General features: G+C 40.3%; 1 protein-coding gene across 7 annotated transcripts in view; it reads right to left on the reverse strand.

Moving 5' to 3' along the window:
• Positions 1-23,654: 23,654 nt before the first annotated feature.
• Positions 23,655-27,860, reverse strand: part of LOC112252740 (fibroblast growth factor receptor 2) — a 104,479-nt gene continuing 100,273 nt past the window's right edge. For all 7 annotated transcript variants that reach the window (XM_024424253.2, XM_024424251.2, XM_024424250.2 and 4 more), the window contains 2 exons: positions 27,726-27,831; positions 23,655-23,882 (listed from right to left, as the gene is read on the reverse strand). In XM_024424253.2, the coding sequence (XP_024280021.1) occupies positions 23,718-23,882; positions 27,726-27,831 (271 nt within the window). In that variant the 3' untranslated portion in view covers positions 23,655-23,717. The remainder of the gene's footprint in view (positions 23,883-27,725; positions 27,832-27,860) is intronic.

Here is a 27,860-nt window from a genome sequence, read left to right on the forward strand (position 1 = left end):
TTAAGGGGAAACATTTAAATGCCTTGGAATGGTCTAGTCAACACCCATACCTCAATCCAATTGAGAATCTCTGGTATGACTTAAAGATTGCTGTACACTAACAGGAAACCATCCAACTTGAAGGAGCTGGAGCAGATTTGCCTTGAAGAATGGACAAAAATCCCAGTGGCTTGATGTGCCAAGCTTATAGAGACATATCCCAAGAGACTTGCAGCTGTAATTGCTGCAAAAGGTGGCTCTACAAAGTATTGACTTTTGGGGGGGGGGTGAATAGTTATGCAAGCTCAAGTTCTCTGTTTTTTTGTCTTATTTCTTGTTTGTTTCACAATAAAACATATTTTGCATCTTGAAATATCCTTTAATTCCAGGATGTAAGGCAACAAAATAGTAAAAATGCCAAGGGGAGTGAATACTTTCGCAAGGCACTGTATAAACAGACCAAAAAGACATGGCAAAATGCTCAACCATTAAAGGTTTAAGACTTGCTGCCACTTCCAATCTGTCCCCTAAACATTTTAAATTGATGGGGCATCACTGCCACATACCAATTAAATTGGTACGGCACTCTCAGTAAAGGGTGCAACAAATGTAGCCTTTTACAAGTCATGTTTCAAAATATGTTAATGAGACAGAAACAACACTACCAGGCACCCACTCATGGGCAAAACTTTGTATTCTGTGAGGTGGAAATAAAGTACTATTCGAAATACAGCAATTCTTTCCCCACCCACAAACGTTTCCCACAATGCACCATCATTTACAGTATGTTGCAGTAAAATGTTTCATACCCAACATTACTGTATAAATTACAGTTTTCCATTTCAGTGCACTGTATTATTACTACAGTAGCTTTGCTTTACTTTGCATGCAAACACACACACACACACACACACACACACACACACACACATACCTCACATGCACACACACACACCAAGGTTATTATAGTTTTGTGTTTTTCTATTCTAATTTGAAATTCAGTTTAGTTTCAGCTAGTTTTCAGACCTGATTTGCTAGTTTTTATTTAGTTTGAGTTTTAGTGTTAGGGACAGAAAGCTAGGAGACATATTTTTTTATTGCGATTTTTGGGTTGTCCCTTCTTGTGACTGGAGGGCAGTAATACATAAATTGATGGGTCAGGTCATAAATTAGTCTGTTGAAATTTCAATCTCAATGTAAATTTGATTTAAAAGGAATTACGCTGAGACAGGTGCAAAACATATAGTGGAAGGACACTCTCTCTCTCGCCCATGTTTATACCAATCCAAAGATGTTTTACTTTAGTAGTACTTGTAAGAGGAATCAAGTTAGCAGCCTAGATGATTTTAGGGATGGATCGAAATTTACTGAATTTACTGAATGGTTACCTGGAGGGTCATGCTTTTTCAATTTCAGTCAAGGGGAGGGTTTAGGATTGTTTTTTATCTAGTCCAGGGGAGGATAATTTTATTTGTAATTCATGAAATGTCAATTTTCCCCAGTGTTTTAGAATTAGTTGCTTATTAGGCTATATATCGGTGTACCCGATGCTGCCCCTCATTGCTGATTCTCCGCTGGGCGCCCAATATCAAGTGCACCTATAGGCTATTTAGTGTGATCTCAATCAAATGAACCATCGTCCATATGCTATGAAGTGCATGCTCGAAGAAGCACAGAGCAAAGTTATATTTCTAAGATAGCTGCTGAGATGGTGTAAATACAATTAGGCTGCATTACACAGTGCAATGGATATTCGAACCCTGAGCCCCGGGCCTGCTCTGCTCTTGCTGATCAAAAACGTGTTTGTGTGCTGCCAATGGCTGTGCTCTGTAGGCCTATGGTGGCAGTTCAAGAGGAGAGTCAAAGGCTTCTTCCAAAAATATTTTTTGGAGGACCAGAGGTCAACTTTGATAGCATGCTAGTACTATAATTGATTTTATTCAAAAACAATATGTTTCTTGCTCATGATGTATTTATCAGAGTAATTGACCCCACAGTAAGCCAGATTGGAGTAATTGACATTGTGGTGCTTAAACTTGAAGCAGCAGCCATGCTACAACCAATCAGAATTGGACAGCTCATGGTGCTGAAAGTAGGCAAATTAGGTAAGCATAATTAGGCATAGGCATAATTAATTTCAACCGTCTTCATTTTAAGAGGTAGGTCTACTTGATTGACAGACGAAATTAGTCTATAGGAAATAGCCTACCTCCTTGTCAGTGAAGGGCTGTTAAATTAACCTCTTGATACTAGCCATGAAATTAATATGCTAGCTCTCAAGCTTAGCCTTTTGTTAACAACACTGTCATCTCAGATTTTCAAAATATGCTTCTCAACCATAGCAAAACAAGCATTTGTGTAACAGCTAGCGTAGCTAGCGTAGCATTTAGCATTAGCATCAGCAGGCAACATTTTCACAAAAACAAGAAAAGCATTCAAATAAAATCATTTACCTTTGAAGAACTTCAGATGTTTTCAATGAGGAGACTCTCAGTTAGATAGCAAATGTTCAGTTTTTCCAAAAAGATTATTTGTTTAGGACAAATCGCTCTGTTTTGTTCATCACGTTTAGCTACGAAAAAACTTGTATCCAGGAGTGTAATTATCCCCGCAGCTCATTAGCATAACACAACGTTAACTATTCATGGAAATAATATGCTAGCACTCAAGCTTAGCCTTTTGTTAACAACACTGTCATCTCAGATTTTCAAAATATGCTTCTCAACCATAGCAAAACAAGCATTTGTGTAACAGCTAGCGTAGCTAGCGTAGCTAGCGTAGCATTTAGCATTAGCATCAGCAGGCAACATTTTCACAAAAACCAGAAAAGCATTCAAATAAATCATTTACCTTTTGAAGAACTTCGGATGTTTTCAATGAGGAGACTCTCAGTTAGATAGCAAATGCTCAGTTTTTCCTGAAAGATTATTTGTTTAGGAGAAATCGCTCCGTTTGGTGCGTCACGTTTGGCTACCAAAAAACCCCCAAAATTCAGTCATCAAAACGCCGAACTTTTTTCCAAATTAACTCCATAATATCGACTGAAACATGGTAAACGTTGTTTAGAATCAATCCTCAAGGTGTTTTTCACATATCTCTTCGATGATATATCGTTCGTGGAAGTCTCCTCTCTCCCCTCAATCACATGGATCAATGCGTGCAGCTTGGAGATTACGCACCAATTTAGACAAAGGACACCGGGCGGACCCCTGGTAAATGTAGTCTCTTATGGCCAATCTTCCAATGATATGCCTACAAATACGTCACAATGCTGCAGACACCTTGGAGAAACGACAGAAAGGGCAGGCTCATTCCTGGCGCATTCACAGCCATATAAGGAGACAATGGAAAACAGAGCCTCAAAAATTCTGCTCATTTCCTGTTTGAAGTTTCATCTTGGTTTCGCCTGTAGCATGAGTTCTGTGGCACTCACAGATAATATCTTTGCAGTTTTGGAAACGTCAGAGTGTTTTCTTTCCAAAGCTGTCAATTATATGCATAGTCGCATCTTTTCGTGACAAAATATTGCGCTTAAAAAGGGCACGTTTTTTTTATCCATAAATTAAAAGAGCGCCCCCTATATCCAAGAAGTTAAAACTAAGACTCAAATTGAGGGAGTATGAGATGGTATGCCATAGGCCTACTTTTTATTAAAGAAAATTGCAAAAAGCACAGGCCTGCCCCTTGTTAGCTTAAGATTTTGAAGAAAATAAAACAGATCCGATCATATAAAGTGATTTAAAACAGTGCTTTGGTCTGCAACGCTTCATGCTAGAAACAAGCTGTAAAAGACCAGAGCAATCCCTTTTCATTTCAAAGAGGTCTGATTTTCTCCACCTCTTATTATAAATAATGTTCACTCCCTTAGCTAGTGAAATCCAGTGACAATGTTTTGGCTTTTTTGAATTTGTGTGTCTCGCACTCCAGGACTATCTTACTCTGCCTTGTTGGCCTCTGTAGTTAGCATCTGCAAGAGCAGAAAGAGTCTCTTAACAACAAGGAACTTTGGTCCCAAATGAGGACCCAGCCGAGAAGAGATCAACATCCGACGAGCTTCTCCTTCACGTCTCTATGGATTAAAATGACAATTTTAATCATCAGCATCAGCAATCATCAATCATCAATCATCAGCATCTGTAGCAGCATTTACCAACCAGATTCAGTAGCTTGAAAACTCCCCAAAAGCTTCAAAACCACATTCCATGTTTATATAGAAAAATAAACTAAAACCGAACCTACAGTACTTCATGATGGTTTATATTTTATTTTATTTTGTTTTTGAGTGAAAGATAATCGTTTCGGGATTGTTAATAATTTTATTTCAGTATACTAAATATTTTTTTCAAGATTTAGTTTTAGTTTTAGTTACTATAATAACCTTCACACACACACACACACCTTTGAGACAAATATGTCAATATGTAGTCATGAGAAGTTGGTTCTTGTTAATAACCTATAAATGAACTTTCAGGCTCTCTAGGCATACAGTAGCTTCCAGCGCCGCTTGCACTGTTTGCTCTTTTACATGATCTCTCACCACCATTTATTGTCTATGATTTTTTTCTAAAGTAACAATCCACAAAGTTTACACATCTTGGCTCTTGGCAAAGAGAGAGAGAGAGAATGAAGAGAGAGAATGAAGAGAAAGAAAGAAGGAAAATGAATTGGAGGTAAAGAGCTTGAGGGTGAGCGATTAAGTCAGGAACTGTAATTGCACTGCCTTTCCTGGGACGAACAGAGCAGATTCCTGTTGGAGCAGGGCAGGCAGGGAGGGCAGGTGGGCAGGTACAGAAAGGCGCGCTGAGAGAACAATTTTCTTTAATTACCTCCCTAACAATCTACTGTAGAGAGCAGGGCTGCATCCCAAATGGCATCCTATTCCCTATATAGTGCATTACTTTTGACCAGGGCCCATAGGTCGAGCCATAGGGCTCTGGTCAAAAGTAGTGCACTATACAGGGAATAGGGTGTGATTTGGAACACAAGGTCAAGACATTCCACAGCACTCAAAGGGGCATTCTCTCTTTACCTGCCTGCCTGCCCTCAAAGAATCAGCAACACACAATTACCCTAGGGGGGAAAAAACTGTACCAAGGCTTTCAGGTTAAATGGAGGGAGGGGGTTGAGAGGGGGGAAAAGAGGGAGAAGGAGAGAGGGAGGGGGAAAGAAGGAGTAGGAGAATGAAAGACAAACAGAGGGAGAAAGAAGGCAGACAAAACTTAAAAAGCATATTTGAAATTGACAAATTGACTGGGAGAAAGAGCTGGGTGACCTGTTTTCTGCGAAGGCTGACGTGCCCTGTATGTACGCCTGTGTTATCTGGGCTCCTTGTTAGCTTGGAAAGAGTGATGTAGGTTGGAGGAGGAGGGTTATACACTGTGATTTATATCCCACGTCTGTCACCGTGCCATTGTCATGGCAATCATCAATCATTTGGATTATATACACCTGTCAGACACCTGACAAAGGTCGGGGCGAACCCACACACAGAATGAAGCATGTGAGCATGTGCAAACACCTCACTAACTGCTGATCCAGTCTTGCTTGTTTCTATAGAATATATCTGTATCGTTTTGTTCTATTTTAAACTTGACTTACGTTATTACTTTGTCTTCCTATAGTCCTGTGTTTACATAATCTCACTGTTCACTTCATTTCAAATAATTGGTCATAATCTACACTCAGTTTAACAGGGTATATGTTGACATGAAATAGCTCAACACTAAATGTAAAGATTCAACACAAACGTAAACGCTATTACGAAATTGGAAAGGTCTATTATCAGTGTTTGAATATTACATTTACCCTCCACTGCATTGCTGGGTGTCACACCATTTTGACAAATCCGTTGTATGTTGGTTGTTCAACCCAAGTGTAAACACAGCCATACATAGGTAGCCTAAACTGGGCTTCTAGTGTTGCCAAAGGATAGCCACTGGCTCATGATATTAATTTGTCTTCCTATGAATTATGTCTACATAACTAGGTAACACGTGTTCATTCAGATATTCATGTCATAGTTACAGTGAGAGAAGAATGAGAAACGTTGACTTTCTTTACATTCACTGCCATTCCTTTCTTCCCCTGTCACAAAACAATGTACATTTTCGTCATATGTTAGGGAAAAAGGGAGGTTCAATTAGTGGACAATGCAGTGGAACAGAGTTTGATCACCTTTGAATTAGAAGATTCCATTCAGTTACTATTGAATAGGTTTCTCTGAAAATGGCAATGGAACAGCAACCGATTTACTGACACATTTTGTTTTCAAGTCTTCATGATGATTTCCTCTAGAAAAATGGTAGCTGTCATACAGACATCTCATAACACCATTTGGTGAGTGTGGCGTATTTAAAGGGAAGTGGCCATGCTGACAGCGTTCTCCAACCCACAACCCAACTCCTTCCAGTTTTTAAACTGGTCGTTTAGTACAGCACCGTTTCTGTTCAAATGAAAGTTCCAGAATGTAAAAACGTACTGAACACAGCCTTGGTGTAACAGGGCTTCTCAAGTATGAGGGAATGAAGCCACGTTCATTGCAGGTCAGAACTAAGAAACTCTGAAATGTCCTACTTGCTAACTGGTTGTTTAACTACAAGTCAGAAATTAGTTCTGACTACCACGTGAACGTGTCATGAGTCATAGGTCTACCACCTTTGATGTCACTGCTGACATCATCAGTGAGTAGCAAGAGATAGGGAAATAATGTCGCTTTCAAGAAAACTCGGAAACTCTGACATTTCTGACTTGGAAATTCATTGTAGAAAAATGAACTCAGAGTTTCCCACTTGGAAAATATCAAAATCGACCAATAGGAAGCACTACGCAATAAATAGTTTTTGAGTTGTCTTAAAAGCCCCATAAACTGTGGGTGAAGCGATTGGCATCAGTGGGAAGTGACATGTTTTCTACTATTTTAGAAAAGGGGATTGCAATATATTTCAATAGCTGTCAGATGAAAATAATCTAGGATATACACTATTTAATCACTGACTGACTTTCATTTGTATTTTATGTATCAGTTTACCACATCTATGTTATAGTAATCTGGTGCCCGACGGCGCAGTCGATGACGCGGCACCAAAACCTTGAAAACCCCATTAAAACCCCCATTAGATGTTGGGCTCCCGAGTGGAGCAGCAGTCTGAGGCACTGCATCTCTGTGCTAGAGGCATTACTACAGACCCTGGTTCAATTCCAGGCTGTATCACAACTGGCTGTGATTGGGAGTCCCATAGGGCGGTGCACAATTGGCCCAGCGTCGTTTGGCCAGGGTAGGCTATCATTGTAAATAAGAATTTGTTCTTAACTGACTTGCCTCGTTAGATAAAAATGTTTAGATTTTTGCCCAAAGCTTAGGAAAAAAAAAGAATTAATGATGGTTTTTATTTTATTTGTGCTAGTTTTGGAGTCAAAGATAAAAGTTTTTCAAACAGGTCTGTTAATTATTTTATTTCAGTTTACCAAAAAAAATGTTATGATTAGTTTTTATATTAGTTTCAGTTTTAGTTTACTATAATAACCTTGACATGCACTCACTCACCCACCCACCCACCCACATACACAAACACACACACTCGTTTTGTTTATCCTCCCATGAAGAACCAGACACGGTGCCTTGCAAACCCTTATTTAAATACAAGTAGAGCTCTCCCTCCTATAGCCATTGACCCAGCGATGAACCAGTTGGGGGGGGGGTAGAGTTATGGACAGAGATTAAATGTAGGGAGGGTAAAAAATATATAAAGTAAGCTGTGTTAAACTTCAAGTCCCTTAAGTTGGTCACCCCCATGGCTCCCTGCCCAGTGCTTGGTTGGTAGGGTCTTATCTTGTGTCCCCAGGGCCCAGTGAATGGGCTTCACACAAAGCCCGTGTTGACATTCCAGAGGACCAAGCCTTGTGCAAACACACCAGAACCAGGCAGCCCCCTGGCAGATGGCTAGGCTGGGTGGGGTGGGATGGTGGTGGTGATGTCGGGGAGCCAGGGGGCTCAGCCCAGAACAGAACATGGATGGAATGGAGCAATAGTCCATTAGTTCATTAGGACAACATTTTGCAACAGAAAATGCACATAAGTGTTTCTTATTGGACAAACACAGGTAGTCCCTTTACGTATCAGTATACCACATCTATGTTATAGCAAGTCGCTGACACAGCACGCAACCATTGGTGATTCATGCAACGTCTGGGCAGGGAAATTTATTTTTGCTAATTTTGGAGTCAAAGATAATAGTTTCACTATAGTTTTAGTTTTTCAAACAGGTGTTTTAATTATTTTATTTCAGTTTACGAAAAAAATGTATGATTCGTTTTCGTATTAGTTTCAGTTTTAGTTTACTATAATAACCTTGACAGTGCACTCACTCACTCACCCACCCACCCACACACAAACACCCGTTGTTTATCCTTTCATGAAGAACCAGACACAGTGCCTTGCAAACTTATTCAATTAAACAACCGGTTCGAAGTGGAAAAAGCATCTACTTAATTTTTTTCGATAGAAATAATTCCATTTCCTCCATGCACTGTAATTTACAATTTGATAAGAGATATTGATAAGAGTTAGGTAAATGAGTAATCGGTTTGGATAAGTGAATTGTAAATATAAATGACATTTGTTTGAAATCTATTGTACGTTATAATCGCTGGAGACCAATGTGAAACCAGTCATATGGCAGCAAACTGAAGCATATCAACATATCCATTTTCCCACAGTAAAGTTTATGAAATGCTGTGCCATTTAATTGTATGGCCTTTTAACTTGCAGCGATGGGCATATTCGTATGTCTTAATTATAGACAACCCCGACTTTCTCTGTTTCCTATTTCTATCAAGTTAAATATTAGACACTAACACTATCGACCGTCAGTAGGCCTAATAACCACACATATTCAAATGCCAATTAATTTACTGTTTGTTCCCTTCAGTTGGTATAGCCTACATTATCATTCCAACTTAATTAAATTGAATTGTTTCGTTTACCTTCATTTGCTTCCTCTGTGAATGCCGTCACGTCTGTGTGGTTATTGCTGAGGATGATTAGTATCAGTTGATAATATATATTTTTTCAATGACATGTAGGCTAATTACATCATTACGGAGAGGAGTGCAGACCAAGCCGTAACAGTTTGAACCAATAGTCATTGCAGGCAATAGGGGGTATCGCCTACTGTTATACAATATCTTTCTGTAACTAATCTTCCAACATTACCATGTGTTAAATAAATGACTATGGCAACGTTCAGGATGAGGCAAACCACTATTTTTTATTAATCAATATATTTCATTGATCCCTAATATTCTGAACCCCTTCTCTTGATATATTATGTAACCAACATTCAAATTAAAAGGTACACCGTATTTAAATAGATGGCTTAGAGATGCACTACGCAGAAATCGCTCCACCATTTACAGGTTGCTAAAATTCGAATAGCTTGCCAATTTTAGTTTTGTGACAAAACAAGCAAGTACAGCATAGATAATCATTGTACCATCAACTATTTGAAGCTGGTGTACATAACTGAAAGTAAAAGATGCAAAAACAAAACGTAAGCACTGGAAGCATAGAAATAGTCCACATAGAACAGATCTACCGCTTCTTGGACTTGCTTTCAATGAGAATGACAGATCCATAACACATTTCTATGTGCATTTGGAAGGGTCAGTCGAATAGTTACGTATGGCAGCTTTAAAATAAATCTACTGAAAACTCTATTGAATGAAAACTCCATGTGAAAATCTGTTGGCCAGCAAGTGGGGAGGGTTTTCAGCAGGTGGAAGGGTTTTCAGTGGTTTAATGAAATGAATGAAATAAGTGTTAAGTAAAAAATTGAAAAGAAATGTAACAAATAATTAAACAGCAGCAGTAAAATAACAATAGCGAGGCTATATACAAGGGGTACAGAGTCAATGTGTGAGGACCCAGTTAGTTGAGGTAATTGAGGTTATATGTAGATGTAGGTAGAGTTAAAGTGACTATGCATTGATAATAAACAGAGAGTAGCAGCAGCGCAAAAGAGGGGTGTGGGTAGCCCTATGATTAGCTGTTCAGGAGTCTTATTGCTTAGGCGCTCCAGTACCGCATGCTGTGTGGTAGCAGAGAGAACAATATATGACTAGGGTGACAGGAGTCTTTGACAATTGTTAGGGCCGTCCTCTGACACCGCCTGGTATAGAGGTCCTGGATGGCAGGAAGCTACCCTCTGAGTGCTTTGCGGTCAGAGGCCGAGCAGTTGCCATACCAGGCAGTGATGCAACCAGTGCAACCAGATGCTCTCGATGGTGCAGCTGTAGAACCTTTTGCGGATCTGAGGACCAAGGCCAAATCTTTTCAGTCTCCTGAGGGGGAATAGGTTTTGTCAGGTACTCTTCACAACCTTCTTAGTGTGTTTCGACCATGATAGTTTGTTGGTAATGTGGAACACCAAGGAACTTGAAGCTCTCAACCTGCTCTACTACAGCCTCGTTGATGAGAATGGAGGCATGCTTGGTCCTCCTTTTCCTGTAGTCCACAATCATCTCCTTTGTCTTGATCACATTGAGGGAGAGGTTGTTGTCCTAGTACCACACGGCCAGATCTCTGACCTTCTCCCTATAGGCCGTCTCATCGTTATCGGTGATCAGTCCTACTACTGTTGTGTCATCGGCAAACTTGATGATGGTGTTGGAGTCCTGCCTGGCCATGCAGTCATGAGTGAACAGGGAGTACAGGAGAGGACTAAGCACGCACCCCTGAGGGGCCCCTGTGTGGAGGATCAGGGTGGCAGATGTGTTGTTACCTACCCTTACCTACATAAGGGACGTGAGTGGCATTTCCCATATGGTTGATGAGGATCTCCATATTGCAAATGTCCGGTCCCTTACTAGACATCCGCGGGTGTTATTAAAATAGGCCTACAGCCTTAGGTTGTTCCCCAGGGCCCGGTCTTCTGGGAAGTCATCAAATAAAGTCTCTCGGACATTTGGTTTTCACATTATATTATTTTTTACTTTTTGACATTTTTTCTGCTGTACCAGAAAATTCCACCAGATGGCAACTGGCTACTTATTACAAATGGACAAAAGAAATCACCAAATGGACATGGCTGTTTCTCATAATCGGAAAAGACTTTGAAGATGATTCTCGGTGAGCACAGGTTTGGCCAAATGTGCTTTTAGCCCAGAAACAAAATGGCATTGAGGCCTCAACGCTCTTTGAGTTAATGCCCATTTTCTGTGATCTAAGGTCAAAAACGGTCATTCAAAGTACATAAACCTAAAAATAGAACCAGCCATTTATCTATCGTAATTTATGAGAAATCGTATAACGTAGTTTGATGATGATTAAACAAATGTGTTTTTTTTTTCAGTTGCGGCGTGTTAAAACCTGTTAAGGCTATGCACAATACTGCCCCCTTTGGAGGAATTGCGTGCCCATAGTAAACAGAAAAAAAATCTGTCCAAAATTGCTAATATATGCATATAATAATTATTATTGAATAGAAAACACTCTAAAGCTTCTAAAACCGTTCGAATTATGTCTGTATGTAAAGCAGAACTCACAGGGCAGCCATTCTCAAACTCTCTCTCTCATCAGGAAAGTTGGGCCAACTTTGACGTCATCGCCCCCACCCTTTCCAACCAGCTACGGATCTGGGAACAGTTTCTATGTCTTCGGCGAATGTCTTCTTTCAATAGGGCGTTTCATTGTGAAAATCCCGCGGTCTTTCACCCTTTGGCGGGCAAAAACCTTGGTGTCACGTGAAAATACATGCACTCTCATGCGCGCGTTGCACCTGGAGTGGCCTTTGTTCCAGGAATCACTACACGATGCCAGTTTGTCTGTTCGAGTTGAATTGTTTTGCACGTTTAGAACATCCTAAAGCTTGATTCTGCACTTAGTTTGACCAGTTTAGTCGACATATATTATGTAATTTTGAAGTTTTAATGCGCAACCCCTCGAATTTTGGCTGCATTTCAGCCGGAATTTGTCGCGTTTGATAACACAAAGACACAGACTTGAAAACCAAATGCTGTTTTTGGTAAGTATGACTCCTTCCACGACTTATGATCAAAGACCATCAAAGGTAAGGGAATATTTATGTGGTAATTTTGTGTTTCTGTTGACTCCAACATAGCGGAGAAATATTGCTAATGTCTGAGCGCCGTCTCAGATTATTGAAAAATGAACGATTTCTGTAACGTTAAAAAGAAATGTGACAAAGCGATTGCATTAAGAAGGAGTGTATCTTTCTAACTATATGTAGAACATGTATATTTAGTCAGAGTTTATGATGTGTATTGCTGTTATCTGGCGTTATCTGGGGGAGTTATCATAATTTCTCCGGACATTTTAGTAGCATTTTTTGAACATGGCGTCAATGTAAACAGCGATTTATGGATATAAATGGCATATTATTGAAAAAAACATAAATGTACTGTGTAACATGTCCTATTACTGTCATCTGATGAAGATTTTCAAAAGGTTAGTGAATTATTTTTCTTTTAATCCTGCGTTTGTGATTGCATCTTTTGTTCGACAAAATGGCTATTTAAATTAGCTGTGTCTTTGGTGGTGGTTTGACATAAATATGTGCTATGTTTTCACCGTAAAACGTTTTAGAAATCTGACTTGCTGGGTAGATGAACAAGGTGTTTATCTTTCATTTGAGCTATTGGACTTGTTAATGTGTGGAGGTTAAATATTTCTACGAATATTTTTGCATTCTGTGCGCCACTGTTTCAGTTGAGCGGGGGGGGTGTGGTACCCCTTGGGGAACCTGTACCGTCAACAGGTAAATCTTAAGCCTACCCCCTACTTTTTCGAACATTCTGTTAAAAATCGTGCAACATTTTGGCGTCCTGCTACTCATGCCAGGAATATAGTATATGCATATGATTAGTATGTGTGTATAGAAAACACTCTAACGTTTCTAAAACTGGTTAAATCACGGCTGTGACTAGTACAGAACGTCTGTTTCATCGAAAAGCGCAGGAAAATCTGATCACTGGAAATGGAAAAAAAATATCCATGCGCCACTTCAACCCATTGTTAAAGGTGAACCGTATTAAATGAGGCCGAGGTTGCAGTACCTACAGCTTCCACAGGATGTATAGAGTCTTCTCATTTGATTCGGATTTGATTCTTGGTAGAACCGACCAAAGGGAACCGATTCCCTCCGACCACCAACTTGATGTATTGGCCCGGTGTTTTTCCGGACATTTTTTCCAGACGACCAGCTATCGAATTTACATCGCCTCCTGATGATTTTTATCGCTTATTAACGTGTACTAATACCTCAAGTTGCATTAGAAAAGTATTTCAAAGTGTTTTGTGAAAGTTTATCGTCGACTTTTTAACTTTTAAAAAATGACGTTACGTTATGAAACGCTATTTTTTTCAGTTTATCACACAGTCTTCATAGATCGATATCTAGGCTATATATGGACCGATTTAATCGAAAAAAGACCCAGTATTGATTATGGGACATCAAGGAGTGCCAACAAAGAAGATGGTCAAAGGTAATGAATGTTTTATATTTTATTGTGCGGTTTGTGTAGCGCCGACTATGCTAATTCTTTTGTTTACATCCCCTACGGGTCTTTTGGGGTGTTACATGCTATCAGATAATAGCTTCTCATGCTTTCGCCGAAAAGCATTTTAAAAATCTGACTTGGTGCCTGGATTCACAACGAGTGTAGCTTTAATTCAATACCAAGCATGTGTATTTTAATGAACGTTTGCGTTTTAACTAATACTATTAGCGTTTAGCGTAGCGCATTTGCATTTCCAGAGCTCTAGTTGGGACGTCTGCGTCTCAAGTAGGAGCAAGAGGTTAAAAATGAATTGAAGTTATTGCAAATGGACAAGGCTGTTTCTCTGCCTGAGAACCTTCTAGAGCCACATAACTCACCGTGCACTACCGACGTAAGCTCTAGAATAGGTTTATAACGTTTCACAGCTCTAGGTCTGATGGTTCTTTGATGGTGCGAACGCCAGTAACTATTGCAGGCTTTGTGTCTATAAGCCCCACACTGTCATTCCATCCTGGCTGTGTGTGTATGTGAGTTTTTTCATGGACATCTGATGGGAGAAATGACTGATTTACAGATCATGACGGTTGCCTAATCACACATGACATTTTGGAAAGATGTGACCTTTTTAACGCTTCGAAACGGCCCCTATGACCCCAATTTAAGGCACTTCCGGTTGTCACAGGAAGCTGAAAGTAAACAGATCCTCCTTGGTGCAGGGTTTTACAGAATCCTGAGTTTCAAGTCTTTACGTTAAGAACTGACTAATTTACAGAGGGATGAATAAGGTGTTTTTCACAAACTGTAGGTTGTGAAAACAAAACCACTTTTAGGGTAATTAAACCACTTCCGGTTGCTCCAGGAAAATTAAACTCAACACATATAATCCTCATAGTGGCCTGATACATTGTCATTGAAGACAGTTTGATATGGCAATCATAATCCACATAAGCATCCGGTTGAAGTCAGGGCAGCAGGCAATGTATCCCGATGGGGAGAGATGTGAACGTAAACTTTTAGAAGAAAACATCTTGTTTTCACAGTTAAGGGTTAATTCCACACGGTTAAAACTTGTTGAGGATAGGGGGCAGTATTTTCACTTTGGATGAATTGCGTGCCCATAGTGAACTGCATCCTACTCTGTCCTAGATTGCTAATATATGCATATGATTATTACTATTGGATAGAAAACACTCTGAAGTTTCTAAAACTGTTTGAATTACGTCTGTGTGTATAACAGAACTCATAGGGCAGGCAATCTTCCAAACAAGAAGTGAAATTCTGAATGTGGGTCAACTTTGACGTCATCGCCACCTCCTTTCCCAACAAGATATGGATCTGATAGGACTTCCTACGTCTTCCACTGGATGTCCTCATTCAGTAGAAAGTGGAATGGAGCTTTTGCTGTGAACTTTGACCGAATGGGAGGGGAAATAGTCACTGTCCCGACAGAATGCTAGTTCCTGTGGCGCATTTCTCTGTGGGTGCCACCGCCATTCCATTTGGCTGCAGCTGAAAACGTATGATCCGGTTGGAACGTTATTGGATATATATGAAAATAACTTCCTGAAGATTGATTCTCTACTTAGTTTGACCAGTTTATTCGACCTGGAATATATCTTTTTGAAGTTTTCGTGCGAGTTGTCCTGGACCAGCAGTCAGTTTTTGGGCACGTGAGCTGAAAGTGGTAGCAAATGCAGCTAATTGGACACTAGTATTGGACATTATGGAACAAAACAACGATTTATTGTGGAACTAGGACTCCTTGCACTACATTCTGATGAAAGATCATCAAAGGTAGGGGAATATTTATGATGTAATTTCGTATATTTCTGTTGACTCCAACATGGCGGAGAAATACTTTTACGTCTGAGCGCTGTCTCAGATTATTGCATGGTAGACTTTTTCCGTAACGTTTAAAAAAAATCTGACACAGCGGTTGCATTAAGAACCAGTGTATCTTTAATTATATGTAGAACATGTATCTTTAGTCAAAGTTTATGATGAGTATTTCTGTTATCTGGAGTAGCTTTCTATAATTCCTCCGGATATTTTGGAGGCAGTTCTGAACATGGCGTCAATGTAAACCAAGATTTGTGGATATAAATATGCATATTATCGAACAAAACATAAATGTATTGTGTAAGATGTCATATGAGTGTCATCTGAGGAAGATTTTCAAAAGGTTAGTGATTCATTTTATCTCTAATCCTGCTTTTGTGACTTTTGTGATCTTTGGCTGGAAAAAATGGCTGCGTTTTCCCTTTGATTTGGTGGTGATATGTTGTGTTTTCGCTGTAAAACATTTTTAAAAATCGGACATGATGGGTAGATGAACAAGATGTTTATCTTTCATTTGAGGTATTGGACTTGTTAAAACCTCTTAAGTCGACCCCCTACTTTTTCGAACATTCTGTTAAAAATCGCGCAACATTTCGGCGTCCTGCTACTCATGCCAGGAATATAGTATATGCATATCATTAGTATGTGTGGATAGAAAACACTCTCACGTTTCTAAAACTGGTTAAATCACGGCTGTGACTATAACAGAGCGTCTGTTTCACTGAAAACTGGAAAAAATAGCCAGTCCATTTGGCATTTCTGCAGTATATTAGAGCATGTCCAATTCATGATGGTAAATGCCCATTGTAAGACATTGCAAATGGACAGTTTACATTTGTCCATTTCCAATGTATTTAATTAGGGATTTCCCATACCAATTGGACAGGCTGATTTCAACACCAACGAGCGATTGGACAGTGTCCATCACACATATGCTATATTGTCAGTTTGAACATGCTCTTCTGCAAGTTGACCGTGTCCATTGCCAATGTATATCCATAAGGACTTCCCATTACGAAATGGACATGCAGAATCAACATCAACGAGAAATTCTTACTTCTTATGACTTCCTATGATCAAACATGACAAATAGACCTTCTAGGTTGATTCAGGGCTTAACATAGTGATATACATCATTTGGTCAGTATATATGCCATTTGGACATGGTTCACTGACTTGTGGGTTTGGAAGCAAACTTCCTATGATCATATATGGCAAATGGACATAACATCCTGATTTGGTTCTTTGAATACTTATATATGCCATTTGGATATGGTGCACTGACTTTTGTGTTCGGAAGCAGACTTCCTATGATCATATATGACAAATGGACAAAACATAGGCCTTATGGACAAACTCAATAAAATAAGTCAAATGTATGTCCATACGGTCACTACATATGTATAATTGACAAAAATCAATTGAAAACATTTTAAAGATTGGTCCTAAAAGCACTTTTTATGGGGTTTTAAAATGTGTACTTTTTATTTCATTTTCTAAATTTCACCCTTGGGATCTGCCTTTGTGATCATTTCCCATATGAAAATCTACAGTGGGGCACACTCATCCCCTATGGGATTTTTGGTTTATGACACTTGCAATGTTCCGGTTGCTATATGGTTTTGATGAACTGTCGTCCATTTGAGTGGTATTTGCGATTGTGTATATGGTTCACCCAATGCCAATAAATTGCGTTTCATTTTTGTACTTTTCATGGGGGTCTTCCCTTACCACCTGGGGGTGGCCCGTCAGAAGTCCAGGATCTAGTTGCTTGTAAGGATGCTCTCGAGCGGCTAGATGTTCTTTACCATTCGGCCATCAGATTTGCCACCAATGCTCCTTATAGGACAATCACTGCACTCTATACTCTGTAAACTGGTCCTCTCTGTATACCCGTCGCAAGACCCACTGGTTGATACTTATTTATAAAACCCTCTTAGGCCTCACTCCCCCCTATCTGAGATATCTACTGCAGCCCTCAACCTCCACATACAACACCCCAAAGCAAACGCATCCCTGGGTCACTCGTCTTTTCAGTTCGCTGCGGCTGTTGCCTGTAATCCATGGCTTCTGGTTGGGGTATGTACGTACGGTCACTGTGGGGATGGCGTCATCGATGCACTTATTGATGAAGCCAGTGACTAATGTGGTGTACTCCTCAATGCCATCAGAAGAATCCCAGAACATGTTCCAGCCTGTGCTAGGAAAACAGTCCTGTAGCTTAGCATTTTCTTCATCTGACAACTATCTTATTGAACAAGGTTTACAACATCTCTAAATCCTATCTTGCAATCATCCCTGGGGTGCAGTTTAATAAAACAATGTATGAATACCTCAGCAAGATAATACATATATCAATAAATTCACTGAATGAATGTTCGGTGAGAGTGATTAGCAGAAATTATTTTAGAAATACAAAACTATAACTTCGTAGTTTATATGATGAAAGGAATCTCAGGAGAATGAAGCAGAATATATTGGGCATGTCTGTATGTGCTGTATCAGTATTTGTGACCTAAAATAACAACTTCCTTAAATCTGTCACTCTTTTCTTGAAATGTTTTTTACATTGCATTAGTGGTTGCTGCGAACTTGTCATAATCAGTGACTGTTTGCCTAAACTTGCCTCAGCATTGGAGGAAAACATAGCATATACAGTGTTGAGAACATGTATTTGATAAACTGCCGATTTTGCAGGTTTTCCTACTTACAAAGCATGTAGAGGTCTGTAATTTTTATCACAGGTACTTCAACTGTGAGAGACAATCTAAAACAAAAATCCAGAAAATCACATTGTATGATTTTTAAGTAATTCATTTGCATTTTATTGCATGACATAAGTATTTGATCACCAAACCAGTAAGAATTCCATCTATCACAGACCTGTTAGTTTTTCTTTAAGAAGCCCTCCTGTTCTCCACTCATTACCTGTATTAACTGCAACTGTTTGAACTCGTTACCTGTATAAAAGACACCTGTCCACACACTCAACCAAACAGACTCCAACCTCTCCACAATGGCCAAGACCAGAGGGCTGTGTAAGGACATCAGGGTTAAAATTGTAGACCTGCACAAGGCTGGGATGATCTACAGGACAATAGGCAAACAGCTTGGTGAGAAAGGTGACAACTGTTCGCGCAATTATTAGAAAATGGAAGAAGTTCAAGATGACGGTCAATCACCCTCGGTCTCTGGCTCCATGCAAGATCTCACCTCGTGGGGCATCAATGATCTTGAGGAAGGTGAGGGATCAGCCCAGAACTACACGGCAGGACCTGGTCAATGACCTGAAGAAAGCTGGGACCACATACTCAAAGAAAACCATTAGCGCATGTCCAGGCCCGCATGTCCAGGCCCGTCTGAAGTTTGCCAATGACCATCTGGATGATCCAGAGAAGGAATGGGAGAAGGTCATGTGGTCTGATGAGACAAAAATAGAGCTTTTTGGTCTAAACTCCACTCGCCGTGTTTGGAGGAAGAAGGATGAGTACAACCCCAAGAACACCATTCCAACCGTGAAGCATGGAGGTGGAAACATCATTCTTTGGGGATGCTTTTCTGCAAAGGGGACAGGACGACTGCACCGTATTGAGGGGAGGATGGATGGGGCAATGTATCACGAGATCTTGGCCAACAACCTCCTTCCCTCAGTAAGAGCATTGAAGATGGGTCGTGGCTGGGTCTTCCAGCATGACAACGACCCGAAACACACAGCCAGGGCAACTAAGGAGTGGCTCCATAAGAAGCATCTCAAGGTCCTGGAGTGGCCTAGCCAGTCTCCAGACCTGAACCCAATAGAAAATCTTTGGAGGGAGCTGAAAGTCCGTATTGCCCAGCGACAGCCCCGAAACGTGAAGGATCTGGAGAAGGTCTGTATGGAGGAGTGGGCCAAAATCCCTGCTGCAGTGTGTGCAAACCTGGTCAAGACTACAGGAAACGTATGATCTCTGTAATTGCAAACAAAGGTTTCTGTACCAAATATTAAGTTCTGCTTTTCTGGTGTATCAAATACTTATATCATGCAATAAAATGTAAATTAATTACTTAAAAATCCTAATGTGATTTTCTGGATTTATGTTTTAGATTCCGTCTCTCACAGTTGAGGTGTACCTATGATAAAAATACCTCTACATGCTTTGTAAGTAGGAAAACCTGCAAAATCGGCAGTGTATCAAACACTTGTTCTCCCCACTGTAGATCAAGACGGAGCACCTTATACCCTCTCCAGTCTCCATACGCAACCTCCAGGAGTGTGTATAGCCAGCCCACAGGTACTGATTACAGTGAGCTATAGCCAGTGTGGATATCTGGCCTCCAAGACCACCATCTCTCCTCCCTACAATGACGGGTGTATGTGGTTAAACTCTGCCACTCTTTCTGTTCTGAAATCCTCCAGGGCTCTTCTTGGCTTTTTCAGTGGAAAACTATACATGTTTTCAGAACACGTTGAGTGCCATCGAGTCACAGGAGTGGGCTCTATTCAATCTATATTGCTGAAGCATGACAGATTGTGCTATAGAAATAAAGGTAATTTCCGATTGAGCAGACATATGCAGCATTTACTGTGAATGCAGTCTCCGCTAACGTGGGAAAATTGTCTATAAATTGAACAGAGCCCTTATTATTTTTAGCTCCTAATGGAGCAAAAGGCCTCGACAGTGCATCTCCAGCGAACCCTGTTCTGGTCAGTTTTCCTAACTTTATTCCAGGCCCTAAAACTAGAGACATCATTCCCCCACCTTCCTATAGACTGACTGGCAAATACAACATGCATTTAAAGCTCTAACCCATGCTATCATCTGGTACAATTAATTTGGCTAAACTTTCATCAACTCTAATGTATTTTTTATGAAATGCCAGTGTCTTGCTGTATGTTGCTATTAGCGTTATTGCTTTGCTTATATGAATAAAGCACCATTAACCTCTAACACAGCCTTTATCAATCACAGTTGATGATAAACACTGATTACCTACATGTTTACGTAAATCAATATTTCACTCTGCTAAACTAATTCGGATCTGAACAAAATCCATCAACGAATCAGCCAACACCAAAACAAAATGGATAATAGTCTGATATTCTAATATAGCCAGTCTCAGACCTCTCTCAAGGACATGAAAATATTTTTGAGTGAATAGTCAACACAGACACTTGTTTTTCTATCTTTTATTTTTCAAATGTGACAAGAACACTTGCAAAAAAACATCTTAAACTTGGTCCACTCGAAGAAAAAAAACACATGATTTAATACTTTTGTTTTTCAGCTTTGAATCCTCTGGTGTTAATCTTTAAGCCTAAATGAAGTAACAGATTGCTAGTGGGTAGTTTTCAATCATATACAGTGCATTCGGAATTCAGACCTTCACTTTTTACACATTTTATTACGTTAGACTTATTTTTAAATGGATTAAATCACCCCTCCCCCTATCAATCTACACATAATACCCCATAATTACAAAGCAAAAACCGGTTTTTATTTTTTTTTGCAAATGTATTAAAAATTTTAAACGGAAGTATCACATTTACATAAGTATCCAGACCCTTTACTTGGTACTTTGTTGAAGCCCCTTTGGCAGCAATTACAGCCTTGAGTCTTTTTGGGTATGACGCCACAAGCTTGGCACATCTCTATTTGGGGAGTTTCTCCCATTCTTCTCTGCATATCCTCTTAAGCTCTGTCAGGTTGGATGGGGAGCTTCGGTGCACAGCTATTTTCAGGTCTCTCCAGAGACGTTCAATCGGGTTCAAGGCTGGGCTCTGGCTGGGCCACTCAAGGACATTCAGAGACTTGTCCCGAAGCCACCCCTGCATTGTCTTGGCTGTGTGCTTGGGGTCGTTGTCCTGTTAGAAAGAGAACCTTCGCCCCAGTCTGAGGTCCTGAGCATTCTGGAGCAGGTTGTCATCAATCAGGTTGTCATCTGTATTTTGCTCCATTCATCTTTGCCTCGATCCTGAACAGTCTCCCAGTCCATGACGCTGAAAAAAATCCCCACTGCATGATGCTGCCACCACCATGCTTCACTGTAAGGAGGTGTCAGGTTTCCTCCAGACGTGACGCTTGGCATTCAGGCCAAAGAGTTCAATCTTGGTTTCATCAGACCAGAGAATCTTGTTTCTCATGGTCTGAGAGTCCTTTAGGTGCTTCTTGGCAAACTCCAAGCGGGCTGTCATGTGTCTTTTACTGAGGAGTGGCTTCGGTCTGGCCACTCTGCCATAAAGGCCTGATTGGTAGAGTGCTGCAGAGATGGTTGTCCTTCTGGAAGGTTCTCCCATCTCCTCAGGGACTCTAGAGCTCTTTCAGAGTGACCATCGGTTTCCTGGTCACCACCCTGACCAAGGTCCTTCTCTCCTGAATGCTCAGTTTGGCAGGGCGGCCAGTTCTAGGAAGAGTCTTGGTGGTTTCAAACCTCTTCCATTTAAGAATGATGGAGGCCACTGTGTTCTTGGGGACCTTCAATGCTGCAGAATTTTTTTATACCCTTCACCAGATCTGTGCTTGACACAATCCTGTCACGGAGCTCTACGGACAATTGCATCAACCTCATGGCCTGGTTTGTGCTCTGACATGCACTGTTCACCGTGGGACCTTATATAGACAGGTGTGTGCCTTTACAAATCATGTCCAATCAATTAAATGCACCACAGGTGGACTCCAATCAAGTTGTAGAAACATCAAGGATGATCAATGGAAACAGGATGCACCTGAGCTCAATTTCGAGTCTCATTGCAAAGGGTTTGAATAAGGTATTTCTATTTATTTTTTTATACATTTGCAAAAATGTCCAAAAACCTGTTTTAACTTTGTCATTATCGGGTATTGTGTGTAGATTGATGAGGATAATGTTTTATTTAATACATTTTAGAATAAGGCTGTAACGTAACAAAATGTGAAAAAGGTGAAGGGGTCTGAAGACTTTCTGAATGTACTGTAAATATCCAGAAATCTCATTCCATTTGCAAACCTAAGAAAGAGTCAAATGACTGGATAGAAACTGCATCATCTACATAAGAAAGGGATTAGCAAACTATAAAATGTACAGTATTTAAATTGTAACTTAATATTCACATTTATATATAAAATGTACGAAACCAGGATCTTTTTAACACCCACTACCAAAAATAGCTTTATTTCTGTTACCTCTGAAAGATAATTTTAAATGACCATAATAAAAATAATGAATTATTTATTCTTTGTTATCAGCATCATTAATAGCATTAATTCTTTCTTACTATTTTTGTTCTTTTTTCAACTTTTTGATTTCATAAAAAAAGTAAATAAATTAACATGCTATCTCTTTCCCTGAAAGCCAATAATACTCCACTGTGTCATTGAGTGAGAGCGAGACAGGTGTTTGTGTGTGTGTGTGTGTGTGTGTACGTGTGCATGCTTGTGTTTGTGTCTTTAAAAGAACACAAGAGAACAGAAACATAACCTGGGTGATGACACACCTGTCTCAAACCCAAAGAGGGAGGACGGGAGAGGGGGGAATTATTCTGGAGTCCATACAAAAAATAATTAACTGTAAATATATACTATTTATATATTTATACATATTTGAATATATTTACAATTTTACTCAGCACTATATTTATGCATTATATTTTCGCCATAATAATAATATGTGTGTGGGATTATCAAGAGAAGGTAAAAAGAAACAAGACAATATTACAAAATATAAACAAGAGGCCGTGTCTGTAAGCGCTCTTCTCCTATTTAACCGTTTTTGTTAGTTGATGCCTTCTTTCACTCCCCTTCCTATTTTGTTGTCTTTTTGAGTTCCTTGTTTTTTCAGTTCATTAAGGTCCATATTTTCCCTCTGGGCACAAACTAAAGTCTTAGAATGGCAGTCAGCAGAATGGAATCATGGAAGGCACAAGTTGTAAATTCCAAACTCTTGTGGAAGACAACCGAACAAATAACAAAACGGCAAGAAAGGGGGTCCCTGTCCTCTCCTTAAGACCTTGAAAATGGGTATGAACACCGGCCCAGTCCCATCCAGTCCGTTAGTCCTTTGCACACTCTGTCTTTGCACACACTGTACATGGATTTTTTTCTACTGTGTTATTGACTGTACGTTTGTTTATGTGTAACTCTGTGTTGTTTGTTTTTGTCGCACTGCTTTGCTTCATCTTGGCCAGGTCGCAGTTGTAAATGAGAACTTGTTCTCAACTGGCCTGCCCGGTTGAATAAAGGTGAAATAAAAAAATAAAAAATAAAGTCCATTGGGAGCCAGAGGGGGTTTGGGGGGCAGGAGGTTTGTGGTTTGAGGGGTTAGTTGTGGGGGTATATCTCAGTTTCTCTCTATGGAAGTGTCTCTTTTGGGGGGGGTTGTAAGGGTGAGTGGCAGGTCAGGCTCGATGGAGGGATTGAGGAGGGGAGGCCTCATGTTTTGACGCCCCCATTGATGTGCTGGTACTTTGAGAGGCAGGGCTCTTCTGGTAAGGGGTCATGGGAGAACACAGAGTCGTCACCGGAGGAACAGGAACTGCGTGTGTCCTGGAAGCTGGGAGAATACTGCTCCGCTGGGGCACACAGGTCCAGATACTCCTACAGGACACATAGACAGGGTAAGAGGGAAGAAGGGGGTGAAACAACTATAACATTCACAGGTTTAGAGAGGAGAGAAAGAGAAGAGAAAGTGAGAGAACTATAAACTATTATGTAAACCATAAACTATTCCTAAATCACGTTGGACAGATTCATAAAAAATGTTTGCGGCACCAGGAGAGAAAATAATCTTAAATCGGATCCGTATAAGAATATTTGCACAAATAATACTTAATAAATGGTGCGTGCTGGAGCGAGGGGAACTTTCCAGCACGGTTCACATCGAACAATGCTGACCCGGTTGCTGCTAGTCTCAGTATAAAGTGGTTCAACGTGTCTGGGCGGGCAAGGCAGAGCACCCAGAGAGAGAGAGAAGGAACAAAAGAGTGAGAGAGAACAAGAGAGAGAGGGAGGGAAAGAGCGAGAGGGGGAGACCAGTGAGAGAGAGAAACCAAAGAGAGGGAGAGAGAGAAAGAGACCAGAGAGAGAGTTCAAACTAAGAGAGGAGGGGCAAGAAATAGAGAGAGAGAGAGAGAGAGAGGGAGTGAAAGACAGACCAGAGAGAGAGAGAGAGAGACCGTTCAAACTAAAAGAGAGGGCTACATTTATACCGCTCCGCTTAACGTCACTCCCCAGCACAATCCAAACAAACCTGACATCTGAAATTGGAATGTGGCTGAACGTAGTCTGGCAACCTTCAGCGCTCACCCAAAAAACAAGGAAAATCTAAAAAACAAAAATATTTTTTCTGTATTCATTTTGGGGCTTTTTCGACTTAAACCAGTCATTTTGTCTTTAGCCCTGCACCCTCCTCTCTCCTTAGAAGTGTTCTTGGGGTTTGAGCTTTCTTCATAAAAAGAGTGCTGGCTTCCATTTTCTCAGCTCAACACAAGGCATCTCACATTACTAAAGAGCTCCACATATGCCAGTGGTTTGGGGAGGGGAAAAAGGGGCGCTTTATTACATTTCAAAAGTTCAAACTGAAACCTTGAAGTTGGGGCTTTTGGCATTATCTATGGAGTCCCGGTCTGAGGCCAGATGAGCCCTGACAGATTTCCATCCACAGCCCCTCTTCAGACCCGTGTACGGATATCACACACGACAGGAGGGGAACGGAAAGAAACACAAACCATTATTCCGAGGCGAGGAATAGCTCGGAGTAGCTCTCTATGATTGGGCAACATCAGTGGGCCATGGCCTGGTTTGCATCAACCAGCCATATTCTGGTCACTGTAAAGGTCATGTGTCAGCCAACGCAGGTTCCTTCTAATGCTTTTTGAACATTCTTGTTAAAAAAAAGTGTTGTTCAACTTTGCTTGCCCCCAATTGGAGTGTCTGTGAGCCTGTATCGTGTTCATCTTTTTCCAAGCTTTTGGAGTAGCCTGACATGCTTTTACGTCATACTTCAGTGCCCGAGAACTTCCATGGATACGAGGTCAGCAGGGTTGGGGTCAATTCCATTTAAATTCTGTCAATTCAGGAAGTAAACTTAAATTCCAATTCCATTTTTTCCTCAATGCTAATTATATTTATTGGAATTTCTGTTTACTTCCTGAATTGAAAGGGAATTGACCCCAACCCTGTACGTGCATTGCCTTCGGAAAGTATTCCGACTTTTTGTTATGTTGCAGCCTTATCCTAAAATTGATTAAATTGTTTTTCCCTCTCATCAATCTACACACAATAGCCCATAATGACAAAGCAAACCAAACAGTAATATGTGGAAAAAGCCTGAATACATTCTGAAGTGAAGCAAGTGAATTTCTCAGACTTCAGATTGTAGGTGACTGTGAACTCGGGCTGTTACAGTAACCGCATTACCGCCACACCGGCAGTCACTTGTCATGACAGCAGTCAAATTCCACTTGACAGTCACGGTAACTAGACTTCTCCAAAACTGCTCTCTGATGCCACTGATGGTCATTAATAGCCTATCAAATTTGCTAAGGGTCAGTCGCTTATGGTAAGTACTCAGCGTCTATTGTTCCACTAATCATTCTAACATCAATGCAAATGCAATAGAAAATCAAATAAAACACTTCTGAGAGCTCTGGCATTCAGAATTAGAGCAAAATAGGAGAGCCAGCTTCTCATAGCTGGTTGATGCATGGAATGAAACAAGTGTTCCTATAAGCCCATGTTGCGCAACATTTATATAGGCTATGCAACAGTTGTGATGGCCTCTATTAAAAAGACGAGGCTCCCATCAGGTTTCCATAGATTAGGCCTACTATATTTTTTTCTCAACTTTTCTAATATTAAGCACCTTGCGTCGCTTTACAACTGGAGTAGCCTACCTGGCTAGTATGAAAATGAATCGCAACAAAAGAGTCCTCCATCTGCTATTCAAGTGCATAGAATTTACCCTACCCCGAAAGCAGTACGATAGCCGGAGATGCTAAATGTGTTCATGTTCATTAACTTCTTATGGCTGCAAGGGCACTATTGAGTAGCTTGGATGAAAGGTGCCCAGAGATGCCCAGAGTAAATGGCCTGCTCCTCAGTCGCAGTTGCTAATATATGCATATTATTATTAGTGTTGGATAGAAGACACACTGAAGTTTCTAAAACTGTTTGAATGATGTCTGTGAGTATAACAGAACTCATATGGCAGGCAGAAACCTGAGAAGAAATCCAAACAGGAAGTGAGAAATCTGAGGTTGGTATATTTTCAACCCATTCCCTATTGAAATCACATTGGGATATGAATGAAGATTCTACTGTGCTTCTACTGTGTTGCGGGACTGAATAAGAGGGGAATGAGTCAGCTTACTGGCAGAGAGACATTTCCCGGTCACGCGCATACCACATGATATCTTCCTGCGTTCTGTTGCTCCTCAAGACACAGAGGAATTCTCTGGTTGGAACTTTATTGAAGATGTATGATAAAAACATCCTAATGATTGATTCTGTACTTAGTTTGAAATGTTTCTTCGACCTGTAATATACATTTTTGAAGTTTTTGTCCGAAGAAATGGTCGACCAGCACTAGCGTTTGGATAGGTGTACCAAACGCGCAAACAAAAGTAGCTAATTGGACATCAATAACGGACATTATCGAACAAATTAAGCATTTATTGTGGACCTGGGATTCCTGGGAGTGCATTCTGATGAAGATCATCAAATGTAAGGGAATATTTATCATGTAATTTCTGTTGACTCCAAAATGGTGGCTAATTGTATTATATTTCTGAGCGCCGTCACAGATTATTGCATGGTTTGCTTTTTCCGAAAAGTTTTTTTAAAATCTGACACAGCGGTTGCATTAAGGAGACGTATATCTATAATTCCATGTTTATAACTTGTATTATCATCTACATTTATGATGAGTATTTCTGTTGAATCAATGTGTCTATGCAAAATCACTGGATGTTTTTGGAACTAGTGAACGTAACGCGCCAATGTAAACTCAGATTTTTTGATATAAATATGAATGTTATCAAACAGAACACACATGTATTGTGTAACATGAAGTCCTATGAGTGTCATCTGATGAAGATCATCAAAGGTTAGTGATTAATTTTATTTCTATTTGTGCTTTTTGTGACTCCTCTCTTTGGTTTGAAAAATGGCTGTATTTATTGTGGCTTGGTGGTAACCTAACATAATCGTTTGTGGTGCTTTCGCTGAAGAGCATATTTGAAATTGGACACTGTGGTGGGATTAACATTTTAATTATGAGATTTCTGTTGTTTTGAGTTTGTCGCCCTGAACTTTCACTGGCTGTTGTCATATCATCCCGGGATTGCAGCCCAAAGAGGTTTAACAGTCAATTACCATGAGACCGGCTGACAAAATTTCAGGTGTGATGTTAAGCGGAATGACTCTGGTTTGTGCCCTCACCTCATTGGTGACCAGGGTCAGGATACGGTCTAGATCCTCCACCAACTGCTTGAAGGTGGGCCGATGGGAGGAAATGGCATGCCAACAGTCTTTCATCATCATGTACCTGAGAGAGAGAGAGAGAGAGAGAGAGAG

The sequence above is a fragment of the Oncorhynchus tshawytscha genome, linkage group LG06 (assembly GCF_018296145.1).
Source record: "Oncorhynchus tshawytscha isolate Ot180627B linkage group LG06, Otsh_v2.0, whole genome shotgun sequence".
Taxonomy (NCBI): domain Eukaryota; kingdom Metazoa; phylum Chordata; class Actinopteri; order Salmoniformes; family Salmonidae; genus Oncorhynchus; species Oncorhynchus tshawytscha.